This window comes from Eschrichtius robustus, chromosome 10, assembly GCF_028021215.1.
Source record: "Eschrichtius robustus isolate mEscRob2 chromosome 10, mEscRob2.pri, whole genome shotgun sequence".
NCBI lineage: Eukaryota > Metazoa > Chordata > Mammalia > Artiodactyla > Eschrichtiidae > Eschrichtius > Eschrichtius robustus.
Window position 1 is genome coordinate 109,235,520 of NC_090833.1, and position 19,350 is coordinate 109,254,869.

At 39.2% G+C, this 19,350-nt stretch overlaps 1 protein-coding gene across 1 annotated transcript in view; it reads left to right on the forward strand.

The window, feature by feature from the left end:
• The first annotated feature begins 2,911 nt into the window (after window positions 1-2,911).
• FZD3 (frizzled class receptor 3) overlaps window positions 2,912-19,350 on the forward strand; it is a 94,838-nt gene continuing 78,399 nt past the window's right edge. Inside the window, exons 1-2 of the mRNA XM_068552218.1 lie at window positions 2,912-3,045; window positions 12,212-12,740. Coding sequence (XP_068408319.1) covers window positions 12,552-12,740 — 189 coding nt within the window. The 5' untranslated portion in view covers window positions 2,912-3,045; window positions 12,212-12,551. The remainder of the gene's footprint in view (window positions 3,046-12,211; window positions 12,741-19,350) is intronic.

The window sequence follows — 19,350 nt, forward strand, 5'->3', positions numbered from 1 at the left end:
AAGAATAGCACCTGCACACAGGAAGTGGAAGAACGTGGGAAAATTGGCCAACACACAAACTCGCAAATGCTTCACCATGACTTTTAATTTATTGGACTAAAGAATTCAGGCCGACTGACGGATACACCAGGGAACCAGCAGATGGCATGCCTTGATAAGAATAGCTCCAAATTTGGGAAATTTTAGGATCAGTCTAATTTAATTAAATTTGTGGAGCATCCACCATGTAATGAGAGGCGGAGTGAGAATGCAAGGATAAAAAAAGAAATCTAATGAGGAAACCTGGAACATGCAATGTAGAAATAACTACCGTAAGGACCACAGTGGTAACTACTGTAATAGAACTGTAAACAAGTGTTAGAGAAAAACAAAACATTCAACATTTCAGAACGGAGCTTCTCTGGTAAACGTAAAGCAGTTCTTATGGGCAGCAGCTAAACAAATTAGAAAAACAAAAAAGACTCTTTCACTAATATTTCCTAAAATAGATAAAAATGTACTCCTATGCAAACAAATGTAAACTCTGTTTGTATTGTTTCATAGTTTTGAAATAGGCAGCATTCGTATATCTCCCATTTAAAAAGAAAATGAAAAGTGAAGCTCATAGAGGTTGTTGCTTTCCGTGAGTTGACAAAGGATCAGTAAGTGGCCAAACTGAAATTAGAACCTAGGTTGTCTGAATTCCAGCCTAGTGGTTTTTCCACATGATCAGGTTGTATGTAAAATGAATAAACAAAGCCTTTTTGCAGGGGCAGAGGCCTGGGGGAGGTAGGTAGATGCAGTACTAAATTACCGTGTATTACCAGTTAACATGTATGGTTTCAGGACGGGTTCATCCAGAAAGAGACCAGTTTTAACAACACGCTGGTAGAGTGCTGTGTCTCTGTGAAGTTCCCGCTCATTAAAGATTTTCTGCTGGTGGTTACAGCATTGAATGAAAGAGAGATGGGTTTAAAGAGAGCAGAACATTTTATCCCTGTTAGAGCTGAGTATTTTTATCCATGAAAATAAGGTCCCTTTCTTCGATCCTCTCAACCAGCACCCTCTAGACCTCTCCTTGATCAGCCCTTCATCAGTCTGACTTCTGACCCTCCAAGGCTGAACACCACCATCCAGGCTGTGTTCATGGTGAGTGCATTGGCTCAATATCCTTGATAATTCAACATTACTTTTAAATGAAACATTTCAACATTTCAACCACAAAGAAAAGTTTAGAGACTTGCCTAAGAAACACCCTTGTCTCCCCACAGAGATTTTTTTAAATGTTAACATTTTGCTTCCTGTGTGTGATTAACAGTTGAAGCCCCTTTTGCATGCTTCCCAGATCTCATTCCCCACCCTGCTTGCCTAGAGGCAACCACTATCGTGAAATTAGTGTGTAGCCCACTAATCCACTTTTTATGCTTACTGTATATACATGGTTGACCTCATAAACAATACGTCGGTTTTAGAGAGCTATCATAATTTACATATCTTGTAGTTTGGTTTTACCACTCAGTGTTCTATTTCTGAGATGTGATCATGTTGCTACATTCGGTGATAATTTCTACATCATTCCCACCTCCCGGTGTGAACCAAGATATGTTCTATGCCTGACAGCTTCAGTGTGTCCGTGTGTAAATTGCATAAAAAATGTGCTAGCAGCACATCTCCAGAAGATCTGCAGGTACAAGGGATCTGGAAGTACATGAAGCAGGTCCACACAGATTTTCACAAACGCTCTAAGCCGCTTCACTCACTCTCGGTAGAGGCAGTGTTGGCTCCATAGGACACAATGACTTGCTAAGAATCAGCCTAAGGAGCAATACTACTTTTTTTTTTTAATGTTACTGCACGAGTCGTTATTTATTAACGAAATTGAAAATGTCTCTTCAGATCTCTTCTATGATGCGCTTTCCCACAGCTCATCTTCTGACGTTCAGCTGTACTTATGGCTGCCTCAGCTCAACATTTATTTATCATTTAGGGAACACCTTTAAAAAAATTATGTTATGTTAAAATATACGAACCAAAATTTACCAACTTAACCAAGTGTACAGTTAAGTACGTTCATATTGTGTGACAAGATCAAAATATTACTTTGTCCTGTGTGCTACCACAGATCAAAATGATGCCTGTGAAGTCTAGGTTGAAAACGGACGAAAAGGAAGAGAAAGGTAGGTAAAATAATGTAGGCAAAAAGAAGAACAGTTTTGGCTTGAAATGAATCCAAACTCAGCCATTCAAACGCTGTGTGACTTTGGGTAAGTCATTTAACCTTTCGGGACCGTTCTTTTCCGCGTCTGAAAAATGAGAGGTTGGGTTTAGATGACTTCTAAGAAATCTTTCAGTTCTAAAATTACTTATGTAGAAAAAGCGAGGAGAAACGTTTCCTAAGGAGCAAAAGATGGGGGAATGCCACCAATCAACCACAAGCTCCACCTGCTCTCTAAGGTGCTGGTAAAGAAGATATAAACTGTTCACGGGCAGGTATCCTGTCTGCTCTGTTGTTTCAGCCTGGAGCTCTGCAACAGGCCAGTTGACTACCTCCACCTGAATCCAGTGCCACCCTCAGCAGCTGGTGACCCGCCTCTTAACCATCTCCAATTCTCGGGTCCCCGGGGGCACACGGGTTCTCAAAACAGGTCCGGGTAGTCTCGCAATACTAGTATCCCAGGCTTGAGAGATGAGAGTCGGCGCGCTGTCTCAGCAGCTTTGCAAAGGGGTTTATTTAAGAAAAACGCTTCCAGAGCTCGGAACGACTCCGCGGGGGATAGAAGCACCAGGCATCACCCGCCGCTCGAAGCCGGGGAAAACGAGGCGAGCGGAGCGCATTTCAGGCAGCTGGGCTCAAAATGGGAACGCTCGGGCGCGTGCGCAGCGCGCCTGCGCCGTGCGTGCGCGCGCGCGCTCGCTCCGCTGGCCGCGCGGCCCGGCGCTCGCGAAAGCTCGCGGTCGCTCCGAGGCGCGCGCAGGCGGTCTTCCTTCGCTCCGTTTACCTGAGGGACCCGCGGCCACCCACGGCCGGCGCCGCAGCCCCCCAGGAGCCCGGCCCCGAGGTGTGAGGTGAGCCCCGGAGCGTGCGGCTCCCCGTCCGGCTCAGCGGGAAGAGGGCTCGGGGAGTGTGGGGACTGAGGAGGTGCCGCCGCGGCTGCCCGCTCCTCTGTCTAACCCTATGCCGAGGAGCCATCAGCAGCCCCGGCAGCTCCTCCTCAGGGATCGTTATTCTCGTCGCGGCCAAAACAAAAGCCTTGGGTGCCGGGCTGTGGCGGGGTGTCTCGGGGCTTCTCGGGGTGGGCGGCGGGCCGGCGGGGCGCGGGGGAGCGGGGTTTGGGGCTGGGGGTTGAGGCGGACAGATGCTCGCGGACAGGATTAACCCTCTCGGTCCCGAGCTCGCGCTGGGCAACCTGTGCGAGTGTGGCCCGCGTTCCCCCCGCGCCGCCCCCAGCCCAGCCCTCCGCCTCGGTGGGCGCCGCGGGGGCGTGTGGCGCTCCGGGGCCGCCCGGGGCGTGGGTGGAGGACGCGGCCGCCGGCGGGGAGGACAATGCACCGAGGGCTGCGCGTCGGGGCGCGGGGGTCCGCCCGAGACCCGCGTCGAGGCTTCCCCGGGCCCGGGCGGCGTCTCAGCATCTGACCGGCCTCCTGTTTCCAGTCCTAAAAGTTGTTCCCTCCCTTCCCTCCCGTCAGTTCGCAAAGTCTGCTGCTCCCTCCCCGAGGCTTCCCCCGCTGCCCGCTTTGATGCTCCGTGTGTTTGCCCTGGGGTACCGCGGGGCAGCTCATCCATAGCCTCTGAAATAAAGCTGCTGTTAAAATATTTCAAGACGTTTTAGCAGCTTCCTAGAGGCTTTTGAAGAGTTAGGTGCCTCCTCAATAAGAGAAAGACGGCTGCTTCTTTTTTTTTCTTTTGTTTTTAGAACAAAAGCACATGCCACTAATTCAGGCATAGGAGTCAACTTAAAGTTGCAAAATATCTGCTGTTGGAAGGAGGTCCGGTTTTTGGCCCAGAATTAAAATGAGAATTTGAATTTTGGTTTCCTTCTAAATTTAATCGGTTGGAGCAGCAGAGCAGACTAGCAGCTATGGAAATGAATAACTGCTATATAGAAACAGCCAAGCAAGATCTTATTTTATAGAAGTAGTTCTCATAGACCTGTCATGTTTATTTACAGGAATTGGGTTACTTGGCAAAGCCAGTACCGCAAGAGCAAGGAAACAAAGACCTGACATTGGGGATGTTACCTCCCTCTTCAGCCTTCTTTTAGCCTTTAGTGGTGTGCTGACAGTCAAAGGAATAGATAAATCAGTAGTTTTGTTATTAAGAAGCATTTACTCCTCAAGATAATGCTTTCCATCCGTACTTTTAAGCAAATCAATACCATCTTTTTCCTCCAGGGGAAAAAAAAAAAAAAGCATTTACTTGAACTACCTACCAAACCACAACATAGAGGTAATAAGACAGGAAAGTGGTGTAAAAGCTTAAGGGGGCAGGCTTGCAAGGATAGAGCTGAAGATAAAAGATAATTGAGATGCAGCCCTTCTCTTACCGGGTTGCCTTTTATTTAGTGGAATAACGTGTTCCTCCTCTACCCCCAAGGGCTTTGAAACTATCAGGAAAATAAGAAGGTAATTAGTAAAGCCTACCATCCTACCTTCTCTTTCCTCCTACTTCTTTTTTTTTTTTTCTTTTCTCATCCACTAATATTCTCTACCTCCACATCTCTCTTGAATCTACCAGTGTCCCATTAATAAAAGAAGAAAGGACCGTAGGCTCTTTCATTCTTTTTTTCATCTTAGCTACTGTATTTCTCTGAGCTTTATTCTGTGCTGTGAACATTTAGGTGGCTTTTTCTTGGGAGTCCCATAATTGAGATATTTGAAGTAGGGAGGGTTGAGGGGAATATAATAGTAAAGTGCACATTCTTTCTTTGTATAGTACAATGTGAAAGCTTCATCATTGGGCAAAGAGAGGGGAGTTTTTAACTCACAATAAGTCCTCTGTTTCCCACTTGACAGGAAAAAATGTCTCTCCCCAACTTAAATTTCATATTTGTTAGTAAAACTATGAGATTTTATACTGAAAACTTATTCTGAGCATATTAGTTTGTTGATGTTAGGCTGCTATTGACTTTATTTTCTTTAAGAGACAGGTGGTAGGAAACAGTTCTTACCACATCTTTACCTTCTTTCGCAGGGGAGAGCAGTGTTGGCCTCAGGTTTGTTTTTTTTTTTAACCCCTAAAACTCTAGAATTAGGGCTGCTTAAAGCTGCAGCTGCCCACATAAAGAGCAATAGTGCAAATGAAAAGCAAGACTTTGAAATATGTACGAGAGATTGTTCAGTGTAGGTTTGCGAAAAGATGTGTAGCAGGGTCTTGAGGAAAGAAATGAAGGTGTTTAATAGTGGCATTTCCATAAGGCTAGGAATAAATGTTTGAAGAGTAACAACTCTTCATTGGCTAGGAAGCAGTTTTAACTGACTATTGCATCAAAAATGATGGATCTCTCTTTGAATTCCAATTTGTTATACTGAGAACTAGCGACAGTTTTGGTGGATCCAAGGAATTCACTGCAAATGAAGGTTGAGATAAATATAACTAGGCTAGTCGGCTAAAAAAAAATCCTGGTCCCCAAATTTTATCTCACTGAACTAATTTTATAGTCAAAGCATACAACCATGCTAAAGGGGAAAAAAAAAAAATCAGGGGCTTGATATTAGAGCATTTTCTGAACAAATTTTAATTGAAAAGGGAAGCCAGGCTGGAATGTCACCTGATTTTTTTTTTTTTTTTAGTCCAGAATCTGGCCATCTTTTAACTTTCCAGTTTTGTTTTTAGATTAGTTTTAAAAGATCTTCGGCTTTCTTTAGTCTTAAAAGTAATGTATAATTTGTAAAATGGACTGGATTTTGATGCCTACCATTCATTTTAATTTTGAACTTAGATGTATTTGTTTTTCCTGTGTTTGTTTTTCTTTCTAAGCCCTATCGCTGAGCACACTGGAAGATTAGATTATCTGTTGTAATCAGTAGATGACAAGATGAACTTTAAAAATTACAGAGATGAAGTAGGAAGGAGATACTCTGAGATTAATAGGAATCTAGGACCTATGAATTAAATATGGAGGTGTATAAATTTTCTTTTTGCAACCAGGAAACAGTATTTCGAGAATGAATTTATTTTTTAAGTAATAAGATATGGAAAACAAAAGGCCAAAAACTACATGGGTTTTAGGAAAAGGAGCCTAACACTTAGAGCAGTGAGTATGCTCTGAATGTATATTTTGCTCTCCAACAAGACAGTAATTTACTTGAGAGAAGAAACTCTTTAGAGGTAGTCATTGCTAATCCTTGTAATGCATTCTTGGAAAACTCCCCTGAAAGAAGACAAGGAATATTTCTCCTGTTCCCATTGTAGCCACTGTATTTGAGGCAACCTTTAGATGGTATTTCTGAATTGGAAATGCAAAATGTTATCTACGTTTATAGAGTGTCAAGAAAATTAAATCTAAGCTGAGAATGATGAACCAGATCACTTTCTGTACAGAAAGTGTGAATTGGAATAGAATTGCTGAACATAATCTTTTGTTGCAGGACCCTCTTGACAAGCCCTCAGGGCCCACTGTTGTCATTGTTTCTTCAGGGATTCAGCCTGCTTTCCTCTTCACAGTTGCCATCTCCTGCTTTTCCCACTTGAGTTCTTTGGGTCTGGCTTTGTAGCCAGCCTGGGAAGACAGTCTTCCAAGATTGCATCCCCTTTATTGCTGTTCTTCAGGACAAATACTCAGCTTATTTTAAGGGCTTTTACTTTCTATCATCAAAAGAAAACTGGTAAAGGTAATACCAGATTCCTGATGTTACACATTGATAAAAATTGAAGTGTATGTTTAAATGTATCTATTCCTTTTTGTTTTGTGATGAAATGATAATCAAGTAGCTTAATCTGAAATCAGTTTTCCATGTTATCTTATATCGCTCTGTAGAGAAGGGAATGTGCCTCTTTTCTCAGGGTTAGGGCATGAACAACTGTTGCCATATCGCTCACTTTTTACTGGGCCCTGCCTCCTGAGGCTGTTCACTCCAGTTATGTTAATCCAACAGTTCCCTTTATTCAGCGGAGATTCTGCAGATTCTTACAGTAAAAAAATATAATATCAGTAAGAATGCCAGAAGGACTTTTAACCTTTATTTAATGAGTTGCTATATTTTGGCAGTATCTCTTGGGGTCCCGAATCTTCTCTGTGTCCTGCTGTCTGGAACTTCAACTTACAGCTTTTCCAAGGATGATTCTACCTTAGGAAAAATGACTGTTGCTAGCCATACTCACATGATCCTGATTAGAAGCAGGTATTTCATTATGTTATTTAAAAGCAGTTTAGGGCTTCCCTGGTGGCGCAGTGGTTGGGAGTCTGCCTGCCAATGCAGGGGACACGGGTTCGGGCCCTGGTCTGGGAGGATCCCACATGCCGCGGAGCGACTGGGCCCGTGAGCCACAACTACTGAGCCTGCGCGTCTGGAGCCCGTGCTCCGCAACAAGAGAGGCCGCGATGGTGAGAGGCCCGCGCACCGCGATGAGGAGTGGCCCCCACTTGCCGCAGCTAGAGAAAGCCCTCGCACAGAAACGAAGACCCGACACAGCCATAAATAAATAAAAATAAATAAATAAAAATTTAAAAGCAGCTTAGAATACATATCAAAAGTTTTTTTTAAAACTGTGTATAACAACATTTGATTCAGCTGATAAGTGATCTGATTTTTTTCAATATTGAAAATCAGTTTTTGACTCATACTATGTTGATCATCAGTTTTTTGCTTTCCTTACTACCTACAGTAGGACAGTTTTGTGTCCCTTGGCTTGTTGCCTAATTAGCAGCCAGTAAATCAGTGATTTGGCTAGTATTCTTGTCAGCTAGTCAGCACACATTTATAGATTTAGCAGAGTTAAATTATCCCATACACAAATAATATACGACAGATTTTTAAATAAAATTTTAGCATTTATAATATTTTATTTATTTATTTTTTGTTTTCGTTTTTTGGCCACGCGGCATGCGAGATCTTAGTTCCCCAACTAGGGATGGAACCCTGTGCCCCCTGCAGTGGAAGCGCGGACTCCTAACCACTGGACTGCCAGGGAATTCCCTATAATATTTTATTTTTAAACAACTGAAATAGTTTTATTCTGTTCTGTGTATCTTTTTGACAAAAGTGGGAGATATATATATATATATCTATGCTGTTTTGCAAACCATTTTTAAATTTTATTTTTTGCTTATTGTTACTGTCTTACCATGTCAACATATACAGATCCTGCTCATCATTTTTAGTGAGTATATCATGTATTGGTTGTACCATAGTTTAACCAGTTACTTATTGGTAGACTTATAGGTTGCCTCTGGTTTTTATTTTATAAACAATGTTGCACTAACATTTTGGTTTTACATCATGTGTACTTGTGTTTCCTTTTTTTTTTTTTTTTTTGATGTATTTTTGGCTCCATGGGTCTTTGTTGCTGTGCGCGGGCTTTCTCTAGTTGTGGCGAGCTGGGGGCTGCTCTTTTTTGCGGTGCGCGGGCTTCTCATTGTGGTGGCTTCTCTCATTGCGGAGCACAGGCTCTAGGGCACGCAGGCTCAGTAGTTGTGATGCACGGGCTTAGTTGCTCTGCAGTATGTGGGTTCTTCCCAGAGCAGGGCTCGAACCCATGTCCCCTGCACTGACAGGCAGATTCTTAACCACTGCACCACCACGGAAGTCCCTGTGTTTACTTTCTTAGAATAAATTATAGAATAGGTTTGCTTTATCAGATTGTACACATTTTAAGGGCTTTTGATGTACGTAGCTGTTTTTTTTGAAATACCAACTAGTTTACATTCCCACCAGTAGTATTTGAAAGTGGGGAATTCCCTGGCAGTCCAGAGGTTAGGCACTTTCACTGCCATGGCCTGGACTCAATCCCTGGTGGGGGAACTAAGATCCCACAAGCCACACGGCCAAAAAAAAAACCATAGTGTTTGAAAGTGTTGGAATGTTGAAAATGTTCTTTTCCCTGCACCCTCTCCTATACTGTGTTCTATTATTCTTATTTTGCCTATCTGATTGGCAAAAATGTTATATATCATGTTCACATGTTTTTAGTAGTAAAGTTGAATATCTTTTCATGTGTTTGTTGGCTATTTGTATTTCTTTTGTAAATTTATGTCTTTTTCCCATTTTTCTATTAAAGTATTCTTTATCTGCTTTTTAAAAAATTCATTGTATGTATTACTTTTGCTAAGTACACAATTACGTACAAATATCCTATACTCTTAAATTTCTCTACTTTAGGATAGCATTTATCAAAATATGACTTATAGATCACCTGTAACAGAACCTGAGATAATCATTAGAATGCATATCATTTTCCAGAGGTTCAGATTTCTTAGACTTATGGGGGAATCTATGAATCTGCTACACATTAAGATTAGGGCACCTCTGATTTGGGGGAAATATAAATTCTTTAAGATTTTTACTATTCCTATTTTTCTTTTTGTCTCACGGCATTCCACTGTTTTTTTTTTCTCATTTATTTTAATAATCATAAACTACTCTTGGTGTGTTAAGATTATACCCCAGCCTAATATAATAATTTTACAAAAATGTTTTGATATGTGGAAATATTTTTTTATTTTTTGGCTGCGTTGGGTCTTTGTTGCTGTGTGCAGGCTTTCTCTGGTTGTGGCGAGTAAGGGCTACTCTTCGTTGTGGTGCACAGGCTTCTCATTGTGGTGGCTTCTCTTGTTGCAGAGCACGGGCTCTAGGCACATGGGTTTCAGTAGTTGCAGCATGTGGGCTCAATAGTTGGGGCACGCAGGCCTTAGAGTGCAGGCTCAGTAGTTGTGGCGCACGGGATAGTTGCTCAGTGGCATGTGGAATCTTCCCGGACCAGGGATCAAACCTGGTGTCCCCTGCATTGGCGGGTGGATTCTTAACCACTGTGCCACCAGGGAAGTCCTGATATATGGAAATTTGAATGTCGTAGTACATAAAGGAAAGCACTTTTGTAAGGTGGTGGGAAGCCTTGCTTGTAAATGAGGCAAAAGGATTAATTGAGAGAAAAACAAGTAAATAGAGTAGGCAGAAATATAAGGGGGTTTCTCATCTAGTTTCAAAAACCCAATGAGCTATTGCTTAGTTTCTCCCTCAAGTTTTATGTGGTAGTCTTCTTTGAACCATATATTTGAAACCCATACTGCTTGAAAAATAGATTAGTCTAAATGAAATTTTTGAAATTCTTATTGTTATATACATATTCAGTAGGGAGCAATGTTCCCTTTAATTTTTTTTTTTTAGATGCAAGCAGATGAACATGCTGCATAAGCAGCAAACTACAAAGATGGAACTTATATGGATGTTTTAATACTGTAACCAAATAAAGCTTTCAGTGGTTATTTGACACATTTAATGATATGCATAATTGTTACTGTGCTGCATGGTAATTAAGCTTAAATATGAATGACTGTGTTTATTATCAGTTTTCTATAGCCAGACATCACATTTTTGGGACCAGCTTGAAGGAGGAAAATATATGGCAGGCCAAGAAGCTTTTGCAAATATTTCTGGTTTAGAGATTTCAGTATTAGAGAGATTAGATGTTTGGGGCCGGGATTGCTCGTATCTTTAGTGTTCCTAATTCTGGAGGCCACAGACTTTCCTTTTCCCTTCCACTACTCAAGACCATATACTAGGGGGAGAAATTGGGAAGATTCAGCCATTGCTTTACTTTCTCCAAATAGTTTTTTCTGCCTAGTAATTAAAGCTTGGGTTGCAGAGGTCCCAGTCATCGATAGTCAGTGCACAAAGGACAGTTTCCTTCCCTGCTTAAGCCAAACCAGTTCCAGGTCTCAAGGTCTAAGCTGTCACGGGCCGTAGTATATATTTAAGTTGTCTGTTAACCCGGGTCTCTGAGAATTTCTGAACCTTTCTTTTTCATGTTTTCCCAATCTAGGCTGTCTACCGCAAACAGAAATATCTAATATCTATGAAACAAAATGAAATAAAAGCAAATTTAACATCATTATGAAACCAAATGAAAGTATGATAGCTTAGAATATGCTTTTTTCCTGCCAGACCTGCCTTCCACTCCACCTATACCCTTCCAGCCCCAAATGAGATGCATATTTTTGCCCCTGGAAAAGTAGTGTCAAGTCAAAGATTCTAAAACTTCGAAGAAACTATAACTGGGAATCATTCCTGTTCCTGCTATAACTTTCTAAGGATGATTTCTATTCTCTGCAACTTGGCTGTGTGTAATGAAGCATTTGTTGGTCAAATGTTTCTACATCTATGGTACTAAATTTTTGTACTGTCTAAAAGGATGAAGTAATGTTGGGAAAACGTCCTGATACTACTTTTAGAATCTTCTGTTTGCCAGTTCAGTATTGGTTGATAGTAGTCTTTGTATCAGCTGTTATTCAGCAATAAAACTACGTAATGTTTGATGTTGCTTTACCTTTTATAGAGTACTTTTACATTCATTACTTCATAATTCACTCATAAATCATCTTTGTTTGGGAGGTGCTATTTTCAGGAAGGAAAGTTCTGAGCTCAGAGAAGTTAAGCGACTCAAAGAGCTATAAAGAGGCTTGAATCCATATCTTTCTATTTATTTATATTTTACATCTTTCACAGATACCATCTGCCAAATCATTTAATGTAAAAACTGCACTATTAATGATTAAAACACATATAATAAAATTTAAATTAAATAACTTAGGTTATAAGTGTGGCAGATATTTAAATAAAATTTAGGACAACAGCATACAGATTTTTCAAAATGGATCAATTATGTCTTGTGACAAATGAAAAATTGCCATCATAGATGGGAAATTTCCCATCATAGATGGGAAATTAAACTATATGTTATATAGGCAACTGAGGGAAGAAAATTTGCCTTGGTTATGTATTATGTTAGTATATCTATACCATAAATGATAAAGTAGAAAAACTATACTGTATCTTTATGAAATACCCATGTATTTTATCTGTTAGGTCAGTATTATATCTCTCATCAAAGATTTTTTTTTTTTTTAATTTCTCTTTCTGGTAGTTCATTGTTAGTGTATAGAAATGCAACTGATTTTTGTGTACTGATCTTGTATCCTGCAACTTTACTGAGCTAATCAAAGATTTTACTATCAAGTCCATAATATTTTGAGAGGAAATGACTAATTTCTCCCATTTTTAAAAAATTTCTTTTCAGATATTTCAATCAAAGGAAGAAATAGCTCTTCTCCTAAGATGGAATCTGTTGTTTGGGAATGTGGTTGATCAACTTGATATGTTGGCCAAGTGGTGCCCTGTGTAATAAAATGAAAAGAAGAGGCAAGATGATGTCATTTTCCCATATTGTGAAACCAAAAACAAATGCCTTTTGTGAGACCAAGTTAGCAAACCTCTGACGGTGCAAAGAGTATTTCTGTTTGAAGAACTTAACAGAAAGATAGAAGAAGTACTTTCAAGTTGAGACCTGCAAGTGTACAAAGATCCAAAATACATATTGAGAAGGCCTGATCATCTGAGTCTCATTCAGTCGAGGAAGCATGGCTATGAGTTGGATCGTCTTCATTCTCTGGCCCTTGACTATGTTTGTGGGGCATATAGGTGGGCACAGTTTGTTTTCTTGTGAACCTATTACCTTGAGGATGTGCCAAGATTTGCCTTATAATACTACCTTCATGCCTAATCTTCTGAATCATTATGACCAACAGACAGCAGCTTTGGCAATGGAGGTAAGACTTGATCTATTATTTGACATGTCGTAGAAAATGATTCTTGTATTGCCCTGTTAAACCAATCTAATGAATGTGTCTGATAGACAACAGGAAAATAATGTTGTTTTTAACTACATCTTGTACATTACAAAGTTATGTATTTAGGTTCAAACTCTAATGGATTGAAAATTTCATGTTTGGGGAATGTTACTCATCTTAGTTTTCAGACATTATTCTTTTATAAAGAAATTTGAAACACTGGAACTTGGGCGATAATAGCCATTCAGAAGTTTAAAACTGTCCAAGTTATGATATGATTACATCTTTTCTATTATTTGATAATAAAACTTTAAAGAACAGACTATACTAATAGTACTCATAATTCAGTTACTAAACATTGAAGGTAACATGATTTTGAAAATGCGTTCTTTTGTTCAGCCTTAAGGCTGGTGGTTTACAGTATCTGAATTTTCTTAAATACTTAAAATGATTTCCTGGTCTTACCATGTTCACATCAATTTAAGAACAGTAACTTCCGAGCAATGAAAAAGGTTTTCTTGTGTGAATTATCTGTTCTTGACGTGTCAGGACTTTATGAAAATTGGTTGCCTTACTTGAATTTTTCTAATGATAATTCTTTAGGCACTTTTTAATTATTTTACTTTAGAAACTATGACAAATTAATGGATATAGTTAATAATAGGTTTAAGTAAGTACATATATGTTTCAGTAGTGGTTTTAGAATTATGGACAAAGATACGTTTACCAGATAAGAACTAGGAGGCAGTAAACTGTGGCAATAAGAGGTGAAGGCTTTGGTGTTGTACAAACCTGGGTCTGAATTCTAACTCTGCCACTTTCTGTCTGTATTACTTTGGGCAGGTTATGTGAACTTCCTTACCGTAGTTACTTTGCTTGTAAAATAGAGTTAACACTTCGTAAGGTACAAAATGAAGCATGTATAACGTACTTGGCACAGTACTTTTGGAGTAAGTTCTCTTAAAGGTGATAACTTTTACCATTTTCCCATATTCTAATATTAATGTGGCTACATAATACATAGAATTTACAGAGAATGTTTTTTGTACTTTAGTCTTTAATCCATTGTTACAGTGCTTTTAACAAATTGAAGACTACGTGTTTTGGAATTCTTCATTTTATAGTAAAATTCAAAGGTTCATTACATCCAAGTAGACTAACATAAATCTGTCTGGGAAATTTTGTAGAAAGATTACTATTCATAGATTTTGAAATGTGGAGGGCATCTTATATATTCCAAATATTTGAAAATATTATAGAGGTTGAATAAAACATTTCTGCTCTTCCTCTGACCACACAAAGTCTAACTGGTAAAGAGAGGTTTGGTATAGACTGTCCGATTAGGATATATGAAAATGGATATTGGTTTAATATAGTAATTAGGTTCCAGGCATGGTAGTCCCTGTTGGGTGTTAAAGCTATCAATTCTCTCACAAAAAAACTGAAGTAGGAATACCTTTGTTTCTAGTATCATTATCAGTCAGTAGAACTCCTTTGGAAGGCAAATAGAGTTGTAAGAAATAAGTCATAAAGATATATGTACTGATTTGGGTTTAACTTTTGGCTCTGCTATATAGTAGCTTTCAGCCTTTGGGCTTAAGTCACCTAACATCCCTGTGAAAATCATTTGTGAAAAGGCACTAATAACAGAAATACTTTCAAGGGCTGTTAGGATTAAATGAGAGATTTAAGTAGCTAGCACAATGCATGACACACAATAGGTGATCCACAAATGTTAATTCTATTCCAAATTTCATTTCTAAGTGACCCTAGAGAGAAAGTACTAGAAAGATGATGTATTTGTTTCAGATGAACTTGCATCTCTAGTTGTGGGCTCCTGGGGCATTCATAATGATGGCATGGTGAGCTGTCTCTGCTCTCTTCTCAAACATGCCCATATAGTCTAGATATTTTACTGGCAGTGAGATTGCATCTGTTTGAATTCCACACATTCTAGGGAGAGAGCCTAAATGAGTAATAATTTGTAAGAGAAGGCTCTAGTGATATGAAGTAATTAATGTCGGGGATAGTTGCTTGGTTGTCACATCAGGACAGTGATGCCACTGACAGAATCATCTGACAGTTTGAGAGTGTAAAGTTTCTGTAACTGCAAAGGATGTGGAAATTCAGTCAACACAGCATACTTCCAAATGGAAGAAAGGATTCTTGCGTCCTTACAAGGACTTATATCTGCTGATGACACCCTCCATCTCTGATCCAGGAAATTGGATCAGCTTGCCAACTTTTAGTGGGAGTGAGTAATTGGAACAAGTAATCCCAGCACATTCTTGAGTGTTTACTTTGGGAATGGATGAATTGAAAGACAGTTTCCTAGGTGTAGCATCTTTCAGCAGACCCAGGCTTCAAGCCTGCCTAGCGTCCATTCCTTTACTGATGTTTGGTGAGTCAGAATGAGTGCTTGGAATGAAACAGCATATGGTATTGAGCTAGAGATGCCACAGATGAGAGAAACAGCATAATTTGGGTTATTTCAAATTTGCTTATTATTTTTCACAATCAACAAGTTAGATGTTCTTTCATTGTATATAGAGAATTCCTAGTCTGTACTTTCATTGAAATTGGGGCATGTTCAAATAAATGGGTTTATTAAGTTGTAAAAGAAGATCCTTGTTAGTATGTTTATTTCTCTACCCTACCTTACAAAACATGTACATCTGTACACAAACACACACATTAAATTTTTGTAAGTTCTTAACTTGATATCTCTCTTCCCTCTGAGTATTGTGGCTTTTGATAGAAAAAATATTTTCTCATTCCTGAGTTTCCCAAACCATTTTGAACTGTCCAAATGGCTAAGTAAATTTTTGGGAGCTGTCCAGCACGGACAACGAATTGTCAGCAGATTGTCAGTAACTATCTTTACGAACCTACACGTTATCAGGTATTTATGACTTTAGTGGTAATAAAAGAGATCTGAGCAGCTTTTTCTCCTATATTGAATAATTAAACCCAGTTGAATGGGAAAGAACAGTTTAGTGAAAGAAGCACTAAAACAGGGATAGAAGACTTGTATTCTGCCACTAACTAGTTTTGTAACTCCTTTGTGTTAGTTTCTTCTAGGAAGTGAATATTTTCCCTGTCCATTTTTCAAAGTTGTTTTAAGATCAGATGGTACAAGTGATGTGTATATTAAAGAACTTTGAAAAGTTAAAGTGCTGTGTGAATGCAGAGCATTTTTCTTTGTTGCTTGTCACCCTGTTTAATTTCAGTTAGATTGTGGAATAAGCAATCTTTAATTTCTTTGGGAGGGGTTGATTGCTTGTCCTTTTTTTTTTTTAATTGAAACTAAACCACTGTAGGATAATCAGAGGAAAAACTCCTGGATGGTTCTTGCTTGCCTCCATTTCCTGTTTTCTTTTGTAATTCTCATTAAAGATTTTCTTATAGCATGGGAAACTGGCAGGGGCATAGATCCTAGTGGGAACATACAGCCTAAAAGCCTGAACATTCTTGGTATCCTTTATGGCTCATTAAGAACAAAGCATGTTTGAACCATTCTCCCAGTTATCCAAGCTCAAATTTTAGCCTTTTGTTTCCCCCTAACATTTTTTTTAAAATATGTATTTATTTATTTTATTTTTGGCTGCATCAGGTCTTAGTTGCGGCACGCGGGATCTTCGTTGTGGCACGTGGGATCCTCCACTTTGGCACGCAGGCTCCTCCTTGTGGTGCGTGGGCTCTGTAGTTGTGGTGCGTGGGCTCCAAAGTGCTTGGGCTCTCTAGTTGTGGCCCGTGTGCTCAGTAGTTGTGGCGCACGGGCTTAGTTGCCCCTCTGCATGCGGGATCTTAGTTCCCAGACCAGGGATCAAACCCGTGTCCCCTGCTTTGGAAGGCAGATTCTTAACCACTGGGCTGACCACCAGGGAAGTCCCTCCCCATAACTTTTTATTATGGAAAATTTCAGTTATATATTGAAAGAAATGTATGGAGTGATATAATGAACACCATATACCCATCATCCAGCTTCAAAAATTATCAACACATAGCTAGTCTTGTTTCATTTATGACTGCACACCCACCTGGGTTACTTTAAAGCAAATCCCAAACACCATAATTTCATCCATAAATATTTCCATATATATCTCTATAAAGTAAGGACTCTTTCAAAATATGTAAACATCATACCTGTATCACTTCCTTGGTATCATCAAATATACAATTAATGTTTAAATTACTCTTAGAATTTCACAATTTTTTTTATAGTTGACTTTTCAAATCAGAGTTCATGCAATGCATTCAATTGATGTCTCAGTTTATAGTTTCTCCTTCCCTTACCCCTCTCCCTTTTTTCTTGTAATATGTTTGCCCTATTTCTCATAGTTTTTATTTTGCAGATTGCATCCCTGTGATGTTATTTACCATGTTCCTCTGTCTCTGTTTTTGTTTTTGTTTTTGTTTTGGAAGAATACTTCGTATTCTGCTTGTTACTCTGTAATTTTAGCAGCCATCGATCATTTCTTAGGTCAATAATTTTATTATGGGTTTGCAAAATGGTGATATTCTAATTCTGTCGTTCTTTATTTCTCAGCCAGACTACTTAATAAACAGAAACTTCCTCTTTTTGACTATTGGACTATTAAGTTACTCTTGTGTTCAGTTTTTATAAGAAAGACAGGATAAATATTTGATTGTTTTCCTTTGTTTATTAGTTTTTAGGATAATAAATTGATTCACAAGAATCTTTCAAAAGTGACTAATGAGGTCTTTTTTTTCTTTTTAAGTATCATTATGAACTCATGGATTTTTACCATATTTGATGTGTTTCAGTCCATTGCAATTATTATTTCATTAGGGCTCAAATTGTTCTGTCTTTGGTAGTGGGAGCCGCTTCAAGGTAGCTCCTAAGTGTATTTGACACTGCCCTAGTGGTTTCTAATAGCTTCCTTGCTTTCTGGTATGATCCAACCTCATTTCATAAAATTCTGCCTTAGACCTTGAGTTATCAGTTTTTTTAGGGAGCACTGGTTCCTTTTAGTTGGAAAGGATTTTCACGGACTGCTATCTGGGTGTTACGCTGATTGATACTAGGTTAGTCATTTTTAGGCCTTTTCATAGACAGAGCTAGGAAATACTTTTTTTAAAAAGAAAGTACAGGGCTTCCCTGGTGGCGCAGTGGTTGAGAATCTGCCTGCTAATGCAGGGGACACGGGTTTGAGCCCTGGTCTGGGAAGATCCCACACACCGCGGAGCAACTAGGCCCGTGAGCCACAACTACTGAGCCTGTGCATCTGGAGCCTGTGCTCCGCAACAAGAGAGGCCACGATAGTGAGAGGCCCGCGCACCGCGATGAAGAGTGGCCCCTGCTTGCCGCAACTAGAGAAAGCCCTCGCACAGAAAATGAAGACCCAACACAGCCATAAATAAATAAATTAATTAATTAATTAATTTAAAAAAAAAGTACATCATGAGTTTATACTGATACTTGCAATTAAATAATATTGCAGAGTTTTTATTTAACAGTTTTAAATTTTATTTTTGTTTCTTCTCTTATACTGAAACCTTATTATATAGAGACATCGTATAATTTCAGAATAATAGCAATATTATTACTAACAATGTAATTACTGAAAGCAGTTTTAGATTTCTTTCTACTTCTTTTAGTCCTTAGGGATGTATTTCACCAAGGATGTACAGTCAAATTACTGTGTTTTAAGTTACTTAAGTACTTCTCTGTTTGGTTTAATTCAATGCACAATTTAGGTTTGTGTTTCATTTTGATTTTAAAGAATGACTTAAAAATTTGTTTTTTGCTTAAGTTTGTTTCATAATTATGTTTCAGAACTTTATATATAGGGCAAGGTACAATCAGAGAAGTCTAGTTTCTGGCCCTCTCCCCTCTACCTTATTCTTTCCTTCCCTTAGGGAGTAGTCTTTTTTTTAAAGATTTTTTGTTTATCCTTCTATTAAAAATTATAACTATAACAATTATATAAAATGTTTATACAATATCTGTCTATATTTATATATTCTTTCACTTTCCTTTGATATAGTGTCATACTGTTTGTTTTCTCTACCTTGCTTTTTTCACTTAACAATATATCCTGGATATTCCATAGTAGCGTTTATAGATATTCCTCAAAAAGATTTCTTTAATTATGACAAAATATACATAACATAAAATTTACCATTCCGATCTTTTTTGGGTTTTTTTGGCCGCACCGTGTGGCCTGCGGGATCTTAGTTCCTGACCAGGGATTGAACCTCTGCCCTTGGCAGTGAAAGCACAGAGTCCTAACCACTTGACCGCCAGGGAATTCCCCCATCCCAACAATTTTTAAGTGTACAGTTCAGTGGCATTAAGTACAGTTGCCTTGGTATGGCATCACACTATCCTTGTCCAGCACTTTTTCAGCTTCCAAAACTAAAATTCTGTACCCATTAAACAATAATTTCCCATCCTCCCGTTCCCCAGTCCCTGGCAACCACCATTCTTTCTTTCTTTTTTTCTTTCTCTTGAGTTTGACTACTCCAGGGAACTCCCCAGGGGTCCAGTGGTTAGGACTTTGCTTTCACTGCTGCGAGCCCAGGTTCAGTCCCTGGTCGCGGAACTAAGATCCCACAAGCTGGG